The following is a 21653-nucleotide window of genomic DNA, read 5'->3' as shown; positions in this document are numbered from 1 at the left end:
GCCGTGTACGCTCGAAAACGGAAGTAGATAGCAGGACATCATCTCTACGCTCAGTGTCTCTGTAGAAAATGGACATGCGTACAAGTGCTAACGGTTGGCTCCCTGGCAGCTTTGTGTTTTGGATAAATAGCGCCCCTCCGTGGACGAAAAAAACAAAACTGTCAGAATTAAGTAATTGGTGGAAGCTTTTCGTTTACAACTGCTACAATGGGAGACCGTCAAAGGTTAGAAGACGGCGTGCAGTGCTAAGTAGTTCGGTTATAGCCACTAAATAAGGATCCCGGGCCTTGTTTTGACGTTAGCCTCCGATAATGTGATGCTGTGTTGCTAGCAAACTCGACTATCGTTTGTTGACTAGCTAGCTGACAGCAGCAGCATGGAGTGACTGCGCTGGGAAAGAAAACGCCAAATCATTTTCTTATTTTAGAGTCAATGCTATCCGCCCGAGCAGTTGCGCTAAGTTTCACTCTAATAACGGTGGCCAAAACAATGAAGTCTGCAGCATCTACGACATCCTCTGAGTCTCGGGGGCTGCATGCAGCAGCCAGCCGGGATACGTTCACTGGTAGCCCACGGAAGAGGCTGCAGAAGCTCCCTGCTGTGCCTGGTTACGTCCCGAACCGAGTTAACGACCTGCTGCTGCTGCGGCCTGATACAAACAACCAGAGTGCTCCAGAGCCAAAGGAGAAGAGCAATAACAGGCATGTTGTGTTTTTCCACGGGGATATTCAGGTGAGTGGGATGAAGATGGAAACACGGTTGATTTGGGAGGGGTCTCACATTATAAAGACGATGACTGGCCTAACTGAACGATTTTAATCACTTACAGTAATTACAACGACAAATAGTATCTCTATTCAGGGATCTCCACACTAAAACCTGAGACACGCAAGATAACATATTGTCACAGGTCAAAACAGCATTAGAGGTTATTTCTGCACAATTGTAGTGTTTTGAAAACAGTACAACCTGTGGGATAGAAGCAGAGAGCATTGATTTCATGATGGTCCCTTCATTCCTTAATATTCTTTAGCCAGCCAGTTTTTTAATAGTTGAGCTTGTAGAAATGTTTAGGTAACGCCCATTAAACTTTATTATGAGCCTCAACCAAAAGTGCAAAGACTGAAGCTATAACAGCTGATTGATTTACAGAAAATGTGTATGAATATTGAAATTAAATGTGTGTAAATGTATCAAAAATTTAAGATTTTCTGTTTTGTCTTGTTGGTGCTGGTGCTAAGGCCATTTAATGGGCTATACAAATGTGTCACTGTATATTTCTTTCCTGTGCAGCCACATGGCTCAGTGATATGACCATTACATGCCATAAGACATTTACAGGGCAATTGTGACTTATTTTGCTGGTTTTTATAGCTTTTACACAACATGTGACATCTTATAGGTGTCACAAAAGGTAATCAGCAGAGTAAGTAACTTTTTTGTTTTACTGCTTCATAAAAAACAACTCAGGGAACCATGACCTGTCATTGTATATGTTGGGAAGCACATTTAGGCTTGCTTGCATTATAATTATTGTTTCCTGCTTTAGGAGAGTATGGTGTTCATTCTGCATAAATTACTGTTTACTGTCACTTTATAACACAAATCAGATATCACACAATAAATTGAAATGATTAAGTCTGAGAGAGGATTTGTACACATGAGTTTTGGTATTTGATCCTGTTACACTTGGCTGCTCTCTGCTACATTGATATCAAGTGAAGTTTATTTATATGGAGCTTCATCAGTGAATGAGCCTGTCTAGAGCTCAGTAATATAGTCACAACATTCAACTAAAAGCAGCTCTTCTCATCACTTAGTGAAAGTGTATCAAGCAGAGTGCACTGCACACAATGACGCCTTGTCCACTTACTGAGCCTCGGAGCAGAGCACAGCTCTGCACTGAGTGTTGTGATAAAATTCAACATGTTTATCTGAGTTGGAGCTGACACTTGCTAGTGTCAGCAGATAAACATGCTGGGTATTGCAGTCTGGCTAGACTGCAATACCCAGAATTCCACTGTGTAAAGATTTTATGGCCTGGAATTACAAAATAATTGACTAACACACACACACACACATACACACACATATATATATATAACTGGTCATATACTGCATCTATTCACTGTGTTATGTCTATTATTAGACAACCAAGATGAAAGTGTAACAAAGCTCATCAAGTCTGACCCATATAAACACACAACATTTTTAATTTTTACATATTACTTTTATGAGCAAATTAAACAAAGGGAACTTCCAAAATAACAAAATATTATGTCAGTAATTTAATAAAGACAATGTTTGGTGCTGGTATATGTAACGTATTCCACCATTGACACCAAGAGAACATTTAGTCATGTATTGCTGTATCTGTTAACCTGTGTTTCCTATCTTTTTTTTTTTTTTTTTTAAGTTATGTTTTGGGGGCTTTTTGTGCCTTTAATGGACAGGACAGTAGAGAGACAGGAAATGGGGAGGCAGAGAGAGGGGGAATGACACGCAGGAAAGGGCCGTCCGATGCGGGAGTCAAACCGGGGGCCAGCTGCAGCGAGGACTGTAGCCTCTATATATGGGGCGCCTGCGTAACCCACTGCAATATGCAACGCCCCGTTTCCTATCCTTTTAAACTGTAGAGAGCACAGGGCCAGAATAAATTATATTCTGGCAGAAATATATAGAGTTTCCTTAAATGGGCACATGTGATCCTTTTACACATTTAAGTAGAGACATTTTTTTAGTGCCTTCCACAAATGGGGGATTTAGTCATCAACATTTATGTTAACTATAAATTCAAAATGCTTGTTCTTCAAGATGACTAAATGTACGATACTGTATTATGGATTTGGAGCTCAGCCAGTCATGCAAGGACTTGCATACATTTTGGATTGAGCCACAAGAATGAAACAGGTGTTCTGTTGTTTCTACATTTACATGGGTCTGCTGTGGTGAAATGGTGTGTTGCTTTAAATTTAGGCAGAACAACATATTGTTATCATATCCTTGTCTAGATGATGAACATGCCTAATATTAATATTGCAAAAAAGGAAACAATATGGATGGTTAAACTGGACTAACCAAACACTTTGAAAACTTTGGTGGAGAAATATAAATCATCTTCTGTTATTTGGATATTATTAGTATTTTTTATTTTAATGCAGCCTCAGACAGTGATAGGTCTTTTGTGATCAATAAATTAGTTTGCGAAGTTACTGCATTTTCTACGTCCATTTGGTATTATGCTGTTTTTTGAAGAATGTTTCGTTTTCACTGTTGCTACACTTAGAATTTCAAATAAGTGTGAACCCATAGTCAGATCAGATATTTGGCAAATATCGAGGTATGACATTTTGTCCATATTTTGCTGCCCGACTTTAAATGTTACTGACGCAAGGAATTGTGGGACAACATTATATAATTTCCTTTAGTTAAGGACGGTCCAGTGTTTCCTATACTAAAGGAGATAAGGACATATTGAAGAAACCTTTCCTCAGAGAATTGGACCAGCTCTCATCATGGCTGCCACTGAGATACTTCAGGGTCATTTCACTCAGTGAGGAACCTTCCTAAGGAAAAAAAACACTTTCCAACGGCATCCTTTGTTTTTATCACAAGACGTCATAGTAAAAAAACAACAACAATAAAGCAAGCAAAGAAGAGAAGTGTTTCTAAACGTGTGCAGTTCTGAGTAAACTGCTTTAAACAATTGACATAGTAGTGTCTCTGTAGCGTGTGCCAAACCTGTAATTGCTGCAGCTGTCAGATTATGCAAAGATGTCTCACAGGCTTTTTGTTTCTTTTTATAGGACATTGAAGAGACACTTACTAATCAAGTGTCAAAATATAGAGGAGTTAAAGAAGATTAAATGTCACACGCTTGTTTTGCTTTCCTAATTGTTTTCAAGAATTCAAGACCTGCCCTCATTTATTACCAAGTGCCCAGTCCATCTGTTCACCGTCCTCATCTGCAATTCATTAGGCAACTTTCTTAGCAAGTGTTAATATTCCCACAGTGTGCTGGCATTTCCCAGGAGACGTTCGTATGCACGGGACGCTGTCACAGGGATGTGTCCATATAAATAACATGAATGAAGTCATTGTGTCCAGGACCACACACTGACAGTCTGACAGCAAAGTGAGAGGAAGCTGCTGATGGAACTAATTAAGTGGCCAAAGATACACTGAAGTGTGTGTGACGTCTTTAGTCAGACTCTCACCATGGCTGTCACCAGCAGTGTTTTGTTTTTGCTCAACGTTTGTCAGAGAAACACATGAAGATATTTTGACTTTTGGGGTGTTTTCATGGAGGAAACTGGGTTTTGGTTTGTTTGTTTGTTTGTTTGTTTGTATCCCTTCTTTAAAAGTCCCAGTAACACAGCCAAAGCAAACCCCTCTCCTCCTCAGCTACAAGAGTTTATGCTACAACATGCACTTCATCTTGTTAAGATAGGCACTAAAAGCTAATTTTAAAACAAACTGGGGAATTAGGGTCACAAGTAAATACAGAGTGATAATGGGTATGTATCCCTTTTTCTATGTTATTCCAGTATGAGCAGGTAAAACATGTATTGCAGCTCTCAACCATCTCTGTCTGTGTACTGTTTGTGCAGAACTTCCAGGAGGAGATGGCTCTGCAGCCCGAGGGAGCCCAGTGGCTCTCCTGGAGTCTGGAGCAGGTGGCCTTCACCCTGGGCCGACGTTTCCCCGACCGATACGTTTGGGTGATCAGAGCCTCGCGCATGTATCTCCACAAGTTCAGCTGCTACCACAACTTTGTGGAGAGCAACATGTTCGGGGCGCCAGAGCACTCGCCCTACTTACCCGACATTGGAGCGTTTCGCCATCTCAGGTTTTTGGCTTCTTTGCATTTGCATTCGATGCCAGCTTTTGGTACTCTACAGTTTTTTTTACACTGTTATGGACAGATGTCAGACACCCCTTACTACTGCATGAATTGCTTGTGAATGAGTTTTAAATGCTTCAGATTTGTGTTAAGTCTGTGCCAAGTTCTCAAAAACGTGAGCTTACACAGGAAAGCTGCACTGACAGAGAGAAAGTGGACACAAATCAGTCAAAGGTGAGGCCTGAGAAATTTTGAAGGGTCCCCTGGGGTTTGTGTGATGTAAATTCTGTCTACAGAGGCTGTATATGAAGCTCTGTGTGGACGTTTGTGTACCCCCCAATTTGTTGGGTCTTCACATCTTCTACTACAGGGTGAATTTTACTGTGCATGCGCTCTTCTAAGCAGACTAGAAAGAAGTATAATAAGAGCAGCTACATGTCTGTGGTGACTGCAGCAGGGAGTAACTGTGACAGTGTCAACACATCCTCACCAGCTTTACAAAGGAAGGATTTAGTGCAGGTTGTTTGTGTCGTAGCAGGCGTGTTGTGAGTCTGAACAGTATTTGTGTTTGCAGGTCCCTGCTGAGCCACGGCATGGAGCGAGCCAACCTACCAAACCCCCTCCAGCCACAAGGAGGCGCTGACAGCATCCCCTCAGGGTTTTCACTGGCACTGGTGGGCTTCAGCAAAGGCTGCGTGGTGCTGAACCAGATGGTGTACGAGCTGGGCGGCGCCCGCGCCGACCCGCAGATGTCTCCTTTCATTAAATGCATCTCGGCCATATACTGGCTGGACGGTGGACACCCGGGGGGCAGTGAGACCTGGGTGACAGACAAGCTGGTGCTGAAGGAGCTGGCTGCCAGTGGAGTGTCAGTTCACGCCCACGTGACCCCGTATGAGGTGTGTGACCCGATGCGGGCCTGGGTTGGCCGCGAGCACGGACACTTCATCAAAACCCTGGAGGAGTTTGGGGCCTGTCCCAGTAAGAAGCTGCATTTTGAGGATGAGCCCCCCTCCATTGAGAACCACTTCAGGGTCATCGAGGAGTTTTGAGTTTGCTGTGAGCATGTCTCACACACACACACACACACACACACACACACACACACACACACACACACACACACACACACACACACACACACAGCTGATTGGTTGAACATCACTGAGCGCTTTAGATGACCTATTAGAGAGCAGGTTGTGTCTTATTCGCTGGTCTTACCTCAATTTCTTGGTGATTTAAGGGCTCAGACTTTAGAGCATGTGACAGCTGCTGGTGTGTTGTATCTTTATTTCCTTTCTACGGCTAAATGCACTTAATCTGAGGTGGAATGATCAAGGCGCCTTCCCCTTCTCCCCCATGGCCCTTAGTAGGAACATGCAGGTATGAAAAGAACAGATCTTGGATAATTTTGACACCGTGTCTTCCTGCTTTATTATGTTACATTTCAGACTAAATGTAAGATTTTACATTTGATTATGGCTCAGACTTGAGACTTGGAAACATGAATGATTTATGTTGTTTCAGTTTGATTCTGCTTATAAGGGAATTTCTATAATTTAAGGTGTAAATGTTGGTGTAACATTGTGACTTATTTTTTGGCTAATTGTTTGGCTGAGGACGAGCAGCTTATTACATTCTCCTAATACCTGCACTTGTGTTGAGCTACTCTTAGACACGTGAATGTCTGAATGTCTGAACTCTCAGGTTCAGACTTCATCAGTCGGTCTCACAGTGGTGATTCTTGATTGTACCTTAACTGTGGCTGACTAATTAAGCCAAGTACTTGTTCAGAAAGTTAAAAACAGTTCTGTCATTCCCTCAGCGTGATCCTGATGGTGGATTTTCCACCAGTAATTTGTCAGAGCTTTTCTGTTTAATGTCAGATAGCTGCACTCTAAGAGAAAAATGAAAAACCAAAGCTTGCAAGCTTTATTTAGGAAGCATTCCTTTTCTTTCCTTTTTTTTTTCTTTACCATAGCCAGCTTATTATGTGTACATATACATAACCAAATCTGCTCGTTATAACAGTGAACTAATACTAATAACAGCTGACATAGGCTACGTCCACACTAATGTTTTTGTGTTAAAACAGACACAATCCGTCCAGACTAACACACCTGAGAACACATATCACATGACCGTTCACGTACACTGGGTATGCATTAGCCGGTGTAAACAGGAAGCAGATTGTCTTCTCTGCAGTTGATTAGCTGCAGAAAATACCACGTCGGAGGGACAGCTGTAGAGTTAAAATACAGAATTTAACTGATAACAGCTGCCAGCAAAGACAACAGGGACAGAAACACTTGTAATTTGTTATCCGTGATGCATTCACTGCTGGTAGTCGAGGCTGATAAGAGCCAATCAGGAGGCAAGTGTGGATGTCTCCATCTTGTCCAGACCAAAACACCACCCTGGCATTGTCAAACTAAAATGCGGTCAGCAGTCTCTGTTTCGGAGCAGTGCGGCTGGCAGGCGTGAACCTATCAAAAGTGATGCCATTTAAAACTAAGACGAATTAGTGTGGATGTAGACACAATCTCTCCTCATGGTCCATTTAGTAGTGGCTGTCCTGGAGCTTTTGATCATATCACATGATCTTCATCAGCTGATGGAGTTCAGTTGCTTTGAACGTCTGATGAAGATCATATGGACCTTGAGGTGAGATTTTTTTTCAAATGCATTTCAGGTTTTTTAAGTTTAAGAATAAACTTTCAAACAATATATTATTTTAATAATAACATTCTCTGACACATCAGCTGATTTCATAACCAACCTCACTTATGTAATTTTTTCCAAATATTAACTGATATTAATTTGTCTTTTTGATTGGATTTTCTCCTCACAACATCTTATGCATTTTTATGTTGACACCATACCAAATTACCTTATAAATAAAAAAAGGTAGTAGACAAACTGTAATGATGTTTACAATGTTAACTTTTTTGTTAAATGAATTAAGTTTGGAAGTTGCATTAACAAGATGATATATCTTAATTTTCTTTGTCTCATGGTTGTTATATATTTATATATGTTCTGTACTGTTTTAATCTGACTGCAGCAATGTGCACTGCAATATGTAAAAATACAAACACTTGCTAATTTTGTCTGAACTGTCTGGTAAAATAATGTGGCTTGTTCAGGTTAGACTGCTGGTGACCTGTCAGTGTTGGCAGCATGCATATTCATCTGTGTATGATCTGTGTCAGCTTACATAGCATCTTTGCACTGTGCTGAGGCTGCAGCTCATTTTGCTGAATGTAACTTCAGACCATTCCATTATGTTTACTACTTGCTGTTAAAAAACCTGAGAGTATGAGAAGGACAGATATCAACCTTTTTAAAAATACATAATTTAGCTAGTGCACAGGCAACATAACATACAGTGATTTAAATCATCTGCTCACTAATAAACACCATGCCACTTTGTCCTGTTAACGGTTAATGATGGAGAGTCTGCAGCACAGGTAGTGGAGTCTGAGGAGTCTGTCTCAGCTCTCTGGAATCAGCAGGTGGCAGCAGTGTGGAGGAAGCAGAAAGTAAACTCAACAAAAGACATTGAATGCACCATCAGATATTTTCTACAATGTTTAATGAGCTTTTTCAGTTTGCTTTGTGATGCCTACATATTAGCCTGCAGTTGATCAGAATACAATACAGATTATGTCTCTTTTTTTTTTTTTAAGTCATTTCAGATGCAATCAGAATTCTCATACATTAAAAAAATATAAAATGCAAAATAAACAAACATTTCTTCAACATTTATTTGCTTGTGCTTGTGGCTGGTTTGACTTGAATCTACAGTGACCTTCAGGCTCGCTGCAGTCAGAGAAAAGAAACAAGTGTTAGGTGACATCAGTGGCGCTTCACTTCTCCAGGAGGATGACCCAACCTCCTGCTCAGACAATGAGCACTCACACACACAGGCCACCGAGTGACAAGCTGCTGAAAATAACACAGTAGAATAGCTGTACAACATAACAGAACACCACAGCATAGGTCACGTTCAAGTGACAGATGAACAATGCCAGCAAACACGAGACACCTCGTCCAAAGCTTTTCGTCATCCTGCAAAGCGAGATCCCTGACATCACTGCAAAACAAGTCCATCTTCTTCGTGATTTGCTACGTGTCAAGTCTTAAATCTTGTTTTTACAGATTCTGCTGCAACAGGAAAGACAGCCTCACTTGTTTCTGTACAACTGAGCTTGAAAATGTAAGACTTCCTTTGTCAAGGCTCCTCAGCTCAGCCTGAATCAAGATGACTTTCAGACAGTCGCCTGTTTGAAGAGGTATTAGAAACTAGACTCTGAGAAGTTTTAACTCTTGAGATGAAGTAAGCTTATTTCCTTTTCCAGTAGTAAAAGAGACATTAATCTATAATCTCCTGACGGTGTCACTCTGACATACCTGTCATCTTAAATCCAATCTGCTAACTCAGTGAGATGAACATCTTTTACAGTGTGGTGTTCCAGTTTTTTTAAAGGATGACAGCATACAGATGAGAGCACGGCCGTGGCTGAAGACGCCCATCTCCCACACAAAGGCCATTGTGGCGGCTGGTGACAACAACAAACAAACACAATGTGGTCTTATTCAGTTTGGCACCTCGCAACAAAAAGAGGAATGTTTCACTGGAGGTTAAGAGCTTTCAGAGTTGCCAGCTTTAAGAGAGGTGAGGTTTTTTTTCTTTTTTTTTTTTCCCTCATACAAGTCTTACTTGAACAAAAGATGGTAAATCCTGTGAGTCAATAGCATTGCATTACATTACATGAACTCATTTGGCAATTACAAGCGAGCACCTCGGATTTCACATTGTACAGCGGTTCCGTCACGCTACATCTCTCTCTAAAACTTTACAGTGAAACCATCGCATCCACTTTATCATCACCCAGAATACCTTTCATGCCAACATATCTCAACAGCCAACATCAGAATGTAAACCAACAGGTCTACATTTTGGGAAATAACCCTCAAATAACCCCCCCTGCTTCGTTCAAGACCAACACATCAAAGTATTTAATCATCTTCCTCGCAACTAAAACCATCTGACTCATCTAGACCATTTTCACATTCTTGCTTTACTTCCTGGTACCACCTTAAAAAAATAACCAACTAATCCTCACTTCCATCCTCCCATTTCACTGCAGTCAAACATTTATTATTCATCACACTGTAACCACAACAGCATCTTCTTGTTTTAAATAACACCATAATCATTCGGAATCACCTGCCTCCCCCCATAACCCTCCTCATACAAGACACGTGAGCACATTATTTGCATAAAAATATAAAGTATAAGTTCAGCACATAAATAATAATAGGCCAATAAGAATAACATTAAGACTCCAAAACAAAGAGAGAGAGAGAGAGAGAGAGAGAGCAGCTTGCCCTGAGATGAAAACAACAGGAACAGATTTACTTCAGGCACCCAGGAGGTCTGGAGTAGCTTTGACTGTGAAAGCAGAGTGAATGGCTTTGGTGAGGGACTGAAAGACACAATGAACCTCTCGAGGACACACAAACTTTCATAAATAGCTCCTGCTTATCAGCTCAAAACGTGTGCTTATGAAGTAAGTGCTGAAGTCGGCCAACAAAGAGGAACTGGGAGCTCGGTGAGGAAATCATTTGAGTAAGTGCGGGTGTGGCGCATGAACCACTGCATGACTCATTAGCTTTCTGAGCCGTTACAGTTATACGTTCCTATCTCACTATGGAAGGACGAACAAGAATTCCATGAGTACCATGAGTTGTTGCTCACTCTTTAACATTTTTTTTTCTTTTCAATAATAACCCAAATACAAGACTGACATGTGGAGGCCTTTCAGCTCTGTGGACGGGGGACTACACTGTGGTTCAAGTTATTAAAAGGAGCTGTATCTAAAACCCTGAGCTAAATTTAAACCCTCAATCTAAAGCAGACATGGAGAAAATGAAAGTGTGACACTGTGGGACTCAAGGCAAACATATAAGGAATGTAATTGTGTGTAATCGTGTTCGTCTGCTGGTTGTGTTTCAAGTAGAAGTGCAGTTATGTTGCAGGTAGGAAGAGACGGAGCTCAGACATGTACAGCGGCAGGTTTTAGCAGCTTTCACTAAAACTATAGTGCTGATGAAACGTATCCAGACACAGAGCCAAATAAAACTCAACCTGGTTTCCCATGATGCCGCTGTTTGGCTGTACCCTGTTCTCTTCAACATGCAAATAAGGACATTATCACACTTCCTCACAGCAGAGGTGCTTATCTCGACATCATGTTTCTGCTGAAGCACAAGTGCAAGGCTGGTGACCAGAACACTTAACTTCCCACATTAAGGCAGAGTGCGATTAACTTCTTTAAGATTCCTCCAGAAAAAAGAATTCAAATATACAAGAGAAGTATTGCATAGATATCCCTAGAAATACTCCACTAGCCTTCATCCGTACAGGGACACACACATACAGAGCAGATTTATGCAGCCCCTGAAAACACCAAGGATTTCAACAACAACAGAATTAAATACTTTAGGTTAAACACACTGCATTAATTGAGACATTTCACACGTTTTAACAGCAATGGATCAGTGACAGATCTCAAAACGTAGCTGGTTATCTTTGGTCTGAGTGGTCGATCTTACAGATTAGTGGAGTATAAACACAACCTAAGCGCTCTGAGTGGTGGGCAGCAAACAGCTGGTTTTGTGGAGGCTTAAAAAAGACTTTAAAAGCTGAGAGGAAGAAGTGGGCACCGCTGCCTTCAGTTCCTCCCCTTTTTTTTTTTTTTTTTACATTTTAATTTTTCAAAAGTCACCGTCTCCGGGAGCGGAGGTTTCCTCGTCGAAGCGAAACCTTTTTGCGTGAGAGTGCGGGGACTCCAGGAAGTTCTCCTTGTCTTCAGGGTCTTCGGATGGGGCCGCCCACTTGGTGCCACAGCTCCTTTCGCGGACGGTGCGGGTGGTGGCGGGGTCGGGGCTCAGGCACAGCTGCTGCTGCCATAGCCAAGGGTGACTCATGCACTCTGCAGCACTGGGCCGGTCCCTGTGGTCAGAGCACAACGGAAAACACTTAGAATCCAACACTGCCGCTCAAGACCTGCAGCTAATAATCGTTTTCATTATTGATCAATATGTTGGTTATTTTCTGAATTGATTTGTTAATTAATAAGTAAATAGATTTTTTTGGTTGTAGAACCCAAGGTGATGAATTTAGATTTATTGATTTGTCTGACCTGTGTGCAGTTTACTATAATGTGTGACACGGAAAAGCAGAAAATGGTAATATTTAAGAAGCTTGAACTTGGCTATATAATTATATTGCTGTAATAGACTGTATGTTCCAGGAATAAGCCAATAGCGCTGCCACTAAACAGCAGTTCAAAGTTTTATTGTTTTATTGTAAGAAAAAGTAAAAAAAAAAAAAAAAAAAAAAAAAAAAGATATTCAAATATTCAATATTATTGAACATAGGCCCAAGACAAGCTGGAACCTTCATGTTTGGCATTTTGGCTTGAAAAATGACAAAATATTCTGTAGCTACTGCTTAATCTTCTATTGATTCATTGACAAATTATTTGAGCAGCAATTGAATCTAAATCCTATTAAAATGTCAAGTGAAACTCATTTTCATTGGTCAATGTACAACATTCAGAAAATCTTCACAATCCAAGTGATTGTTTTCCAGTTTATCAGGGACAACAGTTTTCTACCAGACTTCCTCCTACACACAGGGACAGGATTAAGGGAAGACAACATGATGAACAGAGGTGATTCACTTGTTAATAACTACATTGTCAGCATATTCTTGTGGTTACACAGATCTTTATTGTGTAATTAAAAAAAAAAAGCTTTATTTGCTCTGGAATGTGCACAGGCTCGTTGGCTGATGTGTGCGGGTCCTTCACACACCAGTGGAACGTCTCTAAAATAAAACATTACGTGTCGGTTGTTTCCCCATGGAAAGACATTCCTCATCCTTTAGTTTACAGCTCTGTGTTACCATTCAGAATAAATCATTGCACTGTGTGTGTTTCGTTACTCACTCTGGAGCTTTGACCAGCAGCTTGCGGATGAAGTCCACAGACAGCTCAGACACCCTGGAGAAGGCGTCGCTGCTGTAGTCCACGTTGACCTGGGACACGTTCAGATACGTCTCCTGCTTGTCGTCCCCGACAAACGGAGACTCGCCCGTCACCAGCATGTAGGCTATGACACCCACGCTCCTGAGGGATGGAAACATGCATGAAGGACACAGTCAAAACATGTCCTGGAGCGGCTGTGGGCTGAGTACCAGAGGGTGGTACTTTCAGAGGCTGCTAATGGAACTTATTTTATTGAAAAACAACCAAATAGACAAAAGAAAAAAGTCTCTATTTTCATATTTCTACTTTGTGGTTTGTGGATTTACACTGCTCCTTAAAATCAACCTGTCTGAGACTCTCACAGTTTGTGTTGCTGACACTGCTGGACTCCAGGGGTCAAGAAATGAAACTACACAGTTTCCTTCCAATCACCACAATGAATCACTGAACAGCTGCTGAACACACACTCTTTACATTGTAAGAACTGACTCACCACAAGTCGGTCGCTGTTGTGATTGGTTCATAATTCAGGATCTCTGGAGCTGAATGAAAGAAAAAGTTATTTGTCATTAAAATTACAAGAAAGTCACGCATTTCTGTTGTGTCTTCACAAACGAGTTTCCGTTTCTTAGTTGTGGTAAAAAACAAATGAAACTCATGAGGGTGCTGGCAGAGAAAGAGTTCCTTGAGGTCTGTGTGACTGGATTAAAGCCAGTTTTTCTTGCATGACAGGACCACAGGTCTGTATGTCAAGCCAGTCTGTGTGTACATGCAGTGGAATTAATGCTAACGACGCTAATGATTTCTCAATAACTGTAAACAGCTTCAGTTGTAAGCTTAATAGGTTGAGACTCTATTATCATACCATAAGACAGGTTTTACTCTAGAGTTTTTTCCCCTGACACACTTGTTTTTGAGTGATCAAAGTGTGTTTTAGGAACATCACCTTACCCACATACTCAGGTGTGCCAAGAATCTCCCGCAGCTCTCCAACCGCACCCAGTCTACGTGCCAGGCCAAAGTCTACGATCTTTATGTCCCCTGGAGGAGTCAGGCTGGTCAGGAGGATATTCTGTGGCTGAGAAGAAAAAACACAAAGAGGAAACAGTCAACATCGTGTGAAAGCAGAAGTGGTGCTGAGATGATAGGTACTTTTAACTTGGGAACAAAACTTATTACACAAATCAAGCAGTTTTTCTCAACATCTCTTTGAATATGACTCTGAGGGAGAGGTGTTTACCTTCCTGTCAGTGTTTCTAATAGGACTATTTGTTTAAGTACTGAAAATATATCGCCCATATGACACTGTTTAAACACTAGTATTACATGTTTGGAGGCAGAGGTTGAGAACATACAGTTACACAGGACATATTTGTTTTGTTTCTGACAATGATTTGCATCTACATGTCTATTTCTACGTCGCCCACGCGACTACGCTTTCATTTTAAAATGAAAAGAAGCTTCGTCTAAGAAAACAGCTGTCTTAGCTCCTGTCAGAAACGATCTCTGTCCAGACTAACACGCCTGAAAACACATATTACCTGACTGTTCACGTACACTGGGCATGCGCGTGCTGGTGTAAACAGGAAGCCGATTGTTGGTTACTTGCAGAAAATACTACTATGAGGAACAGCAAAGACACTTGTGGTGTTAAAATACACCACTCAACTGCAAACCAGCAGCTAGCGAAGACAACAAGGCCAGTAACACTTGTAATTCATTATCATGTTGTATTCACCACTGGTACTTGAGGCTGATGAGACCCAACCAGGGAGTGCACCTGGGTGTCTACATCAGGTGCTGTGTCTCAACTTGCTTACTTCAATACTCACACTTGCTATTTAGAATGCCCAAGTGTGTTCACATAGGCAAGTATGGCAACATGGACCTGGTGAGTGCACAACGGCCGTGTTTGATATGGGACAACACCACCCTGTTGAAATTCACGCACTACACCATTGAGTATACAAGTATCTGATTTGAAACACAGCAAGAGTTTCCAAGTCTCCGTTTAAACGCACATAATCTCTGGAGTGGTGTGGACGCCAGGCGTACATGTAAAGAGATGCATTTTAAAACTACTATGTTAGTGTGGATGTAGCCTATGTCTTTCGGTTGGTATCAGGCCCTTTATTTCACAGCCTGGTGTCAGTGATGCAGGAGTGGTGTTAAAGTCCCTTATTTTACAGTATGCTATTGAGTTTCCTCACTTTGCCCTGGGCTAACGCTCTGTTCCCATCTATAATCCTGGTTCTGGTCTTAACTGTGTCATGGAAAAAGGAAATTGGGGTTTTCAGAGCAATTGCTCCAAAAAAAAAAAAAAAAGGAATAAACACAGCTGAGCACTTAAATGTGTAAACATGTAAAAATAGATTCCTGTGGCTTCAGCTACAGCCATGCATGTGATTCTATGTGTGTGTTTGTGTGTGTGTGTGTGTGTGTGTGTGTGTGTGTGTGTGTGTGTGTGTGTGTGTGCAAACCTTCAGGTCTAAGTGCACCAGGTTGCTCTGGTGGAGGTAGTGGACTCCCTCCAGCATCTGCCTGATCAGACGGGTGATCTGTGCCTCTGGCAGCAGCTCGTCAGACACACAGTGGTCAAATATCTCTCCACCCGCCGCACTGGGTAAAGACAGAGAACACAAACACGCTGTAAATACACGCCCGCACGCACGCGCGCACGCACGCGCGCTCGCACGCGTGCTCGCACGCACAGGGTAGGTTCAGGAAACGGTCACTGAAACACCAGGCAATTTAGTGACATTTGATGCCATTTGGATGTGAAGGGCGGCCTGGTGGTTTAAGTGGCCAAACCTATAGCCGAAGGGTCACCAGTTTGATCCTGCATGTCCTGGCAAAGTGTTGTTGAGCAACACTGTATGTGGGAGTGTCAGCCAAAGACACAGAGTGGGACAAGCCCTAAAACTGAGCCTGGATCTGATTTTATTATAGTTCAAGTTATTCAAGTTTCTAATTTTATATTTCTCAAGAGTCTCTTCCATTTGTCCAGGCTGTGTTCGATCGAGAGAGAGTGACTTCTCCACACTGTCTTTGCTCTCAGGATTAAAGTGTCTCCAACGACAAGTACTAAAGGTTAAAAAATTACAGCAATTCACTGCAGGACAAACACTCTGTTCCTTTATAGCCAATCTACGTCTCACATCTAGTTTTCTGTTTTGCTGATACAAAGGAGTAAGAGGAATGATATGCCAGACAAGGAAGACATGATTTAACATGAATCCAAAGGTCAGGATATGACGTTGATGACGCCTCAGAGAGAATATGTTCAGTCAAGTCGTCGACATGCAGAGTTCAGCTCAGGCTGTTCAGTGCGTTTAGAAGACACACTGGGCCTTTCAGTCTTTGAACAAATGTTGAGAAGAATGAGCTGCTTGGCTTCATATAAAAAGCAGATAAAGTGGCAACTCCTTAAAACTGGACCGACAGGACTTTGTCCTGAAAAAGGCATTTACAGGACTGTGCTGCTTGTTTGTGGTTTCGCTGGTGTTAGTGAAACGATAAATGAAATCGGATTTACTGCGCGTTAGATGAAAAAGGTAAAAGAATATATTAATGGTTGTCATCAACTCACTATTCCAGCACTAAGACGATGTCGTGATCCGTCTCGTAAGCAGCGTGCAGGTTGACCACCCGGGCGTTGTTACGGGCCATCTCCAGGACGGCCATCTCGTGAATGACCTCGGCCCGGCAGTCACGTCCTCTCCTTCTCTTCCGTAAGAACTTAGCAGCAAACACTTTCCCTGAGACCTTCTCCACACAGCGCTTCACCACTGCAAACTTCCCCCTGAGGGACAGAAAGCGGTGTCACAATATGTTAAAGCCTGAAATATCATAGGTCGTTGTCTGGTTACTATTCATGATATCTTATTTTATAGTAGAGAAGAGTAGTAAGGTTTAAGGTGGTCTGGTAGAAATGTTGTTTAATAACTGCTAAATTTAATGGCTTCATATGGTTAATTTAGACAAAATATTTCAACATGATTCCACAACACTTTCACAAAATACTGACATTGATTAAAGCTCCATATTTTCTTCTCCTTCTGTGTTTTATTTGAGGGTTTTAGGAACCATCTCAAAAAAAACCATCTCAATGTAGTTTGACATCTCCTCGCTCAGGCTTCTCTCTGGAGCTCTAGTAACAACAGGTCGGTGAGCCAATCAGAAGAGAGGAGGCTCTGAGCCTCTCTTCTGATTGGCTGACTGTTTTCTGAGTGATCCAATAAAAATATAGCAGATTTCAGGTAAACACTCCAATCCAAAGGTTGGGTGGTGGGTCCAGGTAGGCAGGGTTTGGGGCATGGCTGAGAGCAGTGACTGCTTTGTTGTGATATCACAAAGTTACAGACGTCCTGCCCGCTGGTTTTAAGGCTCAGTTTGTGCATTTCTCTGTGGACTGAGCGCTTTGATACTTTCACAGTATTAATATAGAACCTAGACCTGCTTTATAATCAAACTACACATGGACATCTGTCTTTATACTATATGGACCTTTAATATATTGCCCAACTTAAATGACATATCTTTAAGTAAATGATTGCAGCATTGGGACAACGGTGCTACACAAACACTGGCATTTGATAACAGGCATCTGCAGGTTATCTGATGCCAGTGAACTGGTGTTCACATTTCTAGGTCATAGGCGTAATTGCTCATGATAATCAAGACTGAGAAGAGATAAGTAAGGTACTTGATTTAAGTGTCATAATTCATCATGCTGATGAACCTGACAACTCAACTACACAGAATGATAAACAGCATGCAGCGCTAATATAGTGTTCCTGACACATAACATACATTTGAGTCTGTGCTTCAAGCTCATCTTCTTTGGCTGGCAGGTTAGCAAAGAAAACATGTACCACAAAGTGTTAAACTATTCTCCAGAGAATACCCCCCACTACAAACCTTTGGCAATCAGCTGATATTTTATGTAATTTCTCCACAAAGCCTTGCAATGAAAGAAAAAAATCTAATCCAAAAATAGCAGCTTTATGAGCACCAAGAGCAATGACTGAAGGTTACAGACCCAGAAGGACTTCTCTGAAAGAATAGAACAATGGTGCTAAATGATCTGACTCCTGTAGCACCACCTGCCAATGTTACAATCATATTTTCATCCAGTTTTAGCATTAGATACACAAAATGAGTCTGTGCACATTTTCAAAGCTTATAGCACAGCGTGATACTGAAGAATTCTGGGGAGACTTTTTATTTTACAGTTATAAAAGTAGTACTCCGGCAATCGAGTAATCTTCCAATAATTCTGGTTGACATATAAGAGACGGAAAAAACAATCATGGTGAAAATCACAACAGCAGAGGCTGAAATATTCTGACCTTTAGTCCCTAATATGAGCCAAACTCTTACACTGCTGGATCCTATAATTACCATAATGCAACTCACAAGTCTTTTGTTAGACACCCCCTCTAACCAGCAAATGCCCCAATCTGTCAAACTCCACATCTCCTGTTGACAGCTATGCTTTCTATTAAAGATTTATAATCTCCAGGCACAGGCACAGTCTCCAACACTGCAGCCAGACTCTTAACTAAAACAAAGAAAATACATTACATTACCCCTCTGCTGAAGGTTGCACTGGCTTCCTGGACTTTTTAAATACTTTTACTTGTTTATAACATTTTAAATGACCTCACTCCTCGCTATACCAGACTGACTTTTATTATTGACTTTTATTCATCATTTTACCGTTTTATTATCATAGATTTTAACCTGCGTACTTTCTTTTTTGTGTGTCTTTGCACTTTGGGCTATGTGTTTGTATGAAAGGTGCTATTTAAATAAAGTTGAGATGAGATAACCCTGATGACATCAGGGTTATTTCCTCTGGACAAAACCTCTCCAGAGACTACAGTACAACTGTTTTTATAGGCTGACTAAGACTCCTACTGACATGTAAACACACCTTCATGTGTAAGACTGGTTCTCTGCCATTTTGATAAATCCACATGAATCAACTTCTGGCCAGAAAAACATAAAAAAAGGTGACAGATACACAACCCCTGTGTACCAGTCCACAGTTAAAGGTTATGATTGGTTTAATTAAGGCTATGATGTACCATAGCTACAAATTCATTTAAAGGGAGGAACTAGATATAGTAGATTTTTTAGGCTAACACTACTGCCCTTATCATGTTCTTCAGAATATTCCACCTCAGAACTTCCTGTTTTGACACACACACACACACACACACAGTGAACAGAAGTGGTCTGTACCATTTCTTCTTTCTAAAGCCTGGTTTGCACATGTGCTTGTTTCCTTCCTCAGGTTTTAAAAGCAGAATTGTACAGTTCATGGTGTATGACAAATTATTTCACACCTCACAGATCTCTGAATGTGATCATCAACCATCAGTAGTTGCCATGGGTCACGCACACAGTGCCAAACACATGACAAAGGTCTACTGTAACACGATCGAGTCAGGTCCCTGGCACTGCGAGGCTCACATGTTTACTGTGGTTAAAGCTTTACAGGTCAGAATCCAAATGCTGTTAATGTTGGTGTAGTGATTTACATGAACTGTGCTAAACTTAAGAGCAAATACAGAAACTACAGACAATATGGACTTGACTATATATTACTATACGCTGATACATAAAGGATACAGTAGTCTTTGGCAAAAAAAGGAAATTCTTCAGGCATCCTGTAAATGTTTCTGTTGTCCATGTGTGAGATGTGAAAAATTCAGTTTTTCTCTCATGCCATCTACCTCTCAGTCACCCAGTTTAGTCTCCATCTTTACTCTTTGTAAGTCGACAGAAACTGACCCTCATTTGTAAATATGTAACAATACAGTGCATGCTACTGTTTTGTTCAATCCATGTCTCTCAATATGTGCATGTTTCAACACATTTTCAGACAAATGCTATGATTGATAAGCAAAGATGTTTTTGTCACAGAATCTAGTTGCTTTTGTGATATTGTACAGCACTGTATTGTTTGTTTTGTTATAAGCTGCTAAGAAAATACAAGGTGACTTCTTCAAAATACTTGTTTTGTACGACCAACATTCCAAAAAATATTCATTTATCATACTCATACATTTTACATTATTTTTAAGAAAAAAAAGCAAATCCTCACATTTGTGAGGAACTACTAGGAAATGGCTGCTTCCATTGAATGACTACTGAATACTGAATGATACTTCATGATAGTATGATGTACTTTGTACTTCCATAAAGTTGAATGTCATGAGAAACTGAAAATGGAAACGAATGACACACTCTCACGCTCTCCTTGATGCACTGATCCACTGATGTTTTCCTATGACCTGTCAGCTTGGATAGTTGACAGTGATTGTGAACGTTCAGAACAGACATGCTTGTAATGCAATGCCTTCTATACTGCACTATTTACACTATTACTAATAGTATTTCCTAATAACAACCCAAATTAATAGAAAATACAAATTTTCCACTTGATATATCCCAGTCCTACTGAGTGAACAACTTTTAAACTTCCTGCAGACTTTTCTGCCCGGAGGACAGCCTCTGACCCTCTCCCGTGAGCAGCAGTCATACATGTGTGCCTCACCTTCCCAGCTCTGCGGTGATTTCATACACACTCTCCATCGCCTCCGTGCTGATTGGGGTCTGAATTTCGCCGAGCAGCCCCGCGGAGAGTCCGCTGCGACTGTCCAGCCGCCTCCGAGACATCTTCCTCTCCCTTCGGTATCACTCCTGCTGCCAGCTACCAGACTGGATACCGCACTGAACGCCAAGTAAATGAAAGACGATAAAACTAACCTAAGTGGCTAGTTAACACTTTCCTGCTTCACATTAGTTACATGTTAATGTTAGCAAAGCCGGTAACCGTGCTATTTTTTGGGTTAGTTTTCCGACTCTGGTTAGCTCAACTGTCGCTAATTAAGTTAGCTCGACGGTCAATGTCGCGGATTCAAAAGTAGTTAGTCCGATTTTCCTCGGCTGACCTGAAGAGGAGCGGCTACTCTATCAAATCTAAACCTACGAGTGCCTCCTGTTAGTCAATGATCAAACTCCCGCTGTGTGCCACTGTTAAACAGCTTAGTATCTAAGTTTACCCACAGAGTTTCCGATCATTTTCACATCCCTCTGTTTGACACTTTGTCGACACGTCACTGCTCGGCGCATGCGCATTATAGTTATGTTTGAAAAAAGCGTGGCCACGTTTATTTGAAATGAGAATATTATGGAGAATAGTTGTTACAGGTGTTTAACCTATAATTATTTACTCTTTAACAATCATTCATCATCAATCACAATACATCTCTGAAGACAGCAGCGTATTTCGGCCAAGACAAAAAAAATAGATGATATTTTCAGGAATATCATAATAAAAAAAAACATAAAGTAACGTTAACGAGATGTTAAATCAAAAATCTAACTTTCAAGTGTCATAAATTTGACAAATTAAGTAAAAAATTATAAGATTCCAATATAATTATGAGAAAATAATTGAAACCATTTACTTTCTAAATCATATGAGAAACAAAGTCAAAATTTCTATTTATTAGGCCTATCTATTATTTGTAGTTTTAAAAATCAGACTTTTATCATAATTTATTATAGTTAATATTTTGACTTATATGTCCGAATTAGGAGTTAATAAATCACATGTATGAGTGAATTATCATATATAGAAAAACTTCTGAGATATTGCATCATATTTGTGAGATACAAATTATGAATTATTATACCAAAATGTTGATGCAGTATCCCATAATTCCTACACATAA

At 40.9% G+C, this 21653-nt stretch overlaps 2 protein-coding genes across 2 annotated transcripts; one reads left to right on the top strand and one right to left on the bottom strand.

The window, feature by feature from the left end:
* Nucleotides 1-210: 210 nt before the first annotated feature.
* cunh2orf69 (chromosome unknown C2orf69 homolog) lies at nucleotides 211-5895 on the top strand. Its single transcript, XM_022740320.1, has 3 exons — nucleotides 211-732; nucleotides 4611-4849; nucleotides 5418-5895. Exons 1-3 carry the CDS (start codon nucleotides 433-435, stop codon nucleotides 5893-5895), a joined length of 1017 nt encoding a protein of 338 aa, XP_022596041.1. The 5' UTR covers nucleotides 211-432.
* A 2526-nt stretch (nucleotides 5896-8421) lies between these two features.
* Nucleotides 8422-21009, bottom strand: stk17b (serine/threonine kinase 17b). Its single transcript, XM_022740319.1, has 7 exons — nucleotides 20471-21009; nucleotides 16493-16705; nucleotides 15384-15522; nucleotides 13855-13981; nucleotides 13397-13445; nucleotides 12865-13044; nucleotides 8422-11864 (listed from the first exon to the last, which is right to left on the bottom strand). Exons 1-7 carry the CDS (start codon nucleotides 20590-20592, stop codon nucleotides 11627-11629), a joined length of 1068 nt encoding a protein of 355 aa, XP_022596040.1. The 5' UTR covers nucleotides 20593-21009; the 3' UTR covers nucleotides 8422-11626.
* Between the last annotated feature and the right edge of the window lie 644 nt (nucleotides 21010-21653).

Source organism: Seriola dumerili, unplaced genomic scaffold (genome assembly GCF_002260705.1).
Source record: "Seriola dumerili isolate Sdu_G_001 unplaced genomic scaffold, Sdu_1.0 BDQW01000052.1, whole genome shotgun sequence".
NCBI classification, from domain to species: domain Eukaryota; kingdom Metazoa; phylum Chordata; class Actinopteri; order Carangiformes; family Carangidae; genus Seriola; species Seriola dumerili.
This window is presented reverse-complemented; position numbering and strand designations above follow the sequence as displayed.

Excerpts from the sequence above, each read along its gene's own strand:
- cunh2orf69 (XM_022740320.1), top strand. The coding sequence starts at position 433 with ATGCTATCCGCCCGAGCAGTTGCGCTAAGTTTCACTCTAATAACGGTG. Across the intron at positions 733-4,610 it reads TTTTCCACGGGGATATTCAG|AACTTCCAGGAGGAGATGGC; the intron begins GTGAGTGGGATG and ends CTGTTTGTGCAG. Across the intron at positions 4,850-5,417 it reads GGAGCGTTTCGCCATCTCAG|GTCCCTGCTGAGCCACGGCA; the intron begins GTTTTTGGCTTC and ends TTGTGTTTGCAG.
- stk17b (XM_022740319.1), bottom strand. The coding sequence starts at position 20,592 with ATGTCTCGGAGGCGGCTGGACAGTCGCAGCGGACTCTCCGCGGGGCTG. Across the intron at positions 13,982-15,383 it reads TGGTGCACTTAGACCTGAAG|CCACAGAATATCCTCCTGAC; the intron begins GTTTGCACACAC and ends TTTTCTTCTCAG. Across the intron at positions 13,045-13,396 it reads ACAACAGCGACCGACTTGTG|GAGCGTGGGTGTCATAGCCT; the intron begins GTGAGTCAGTTC and ends TCCATCCCTCAG.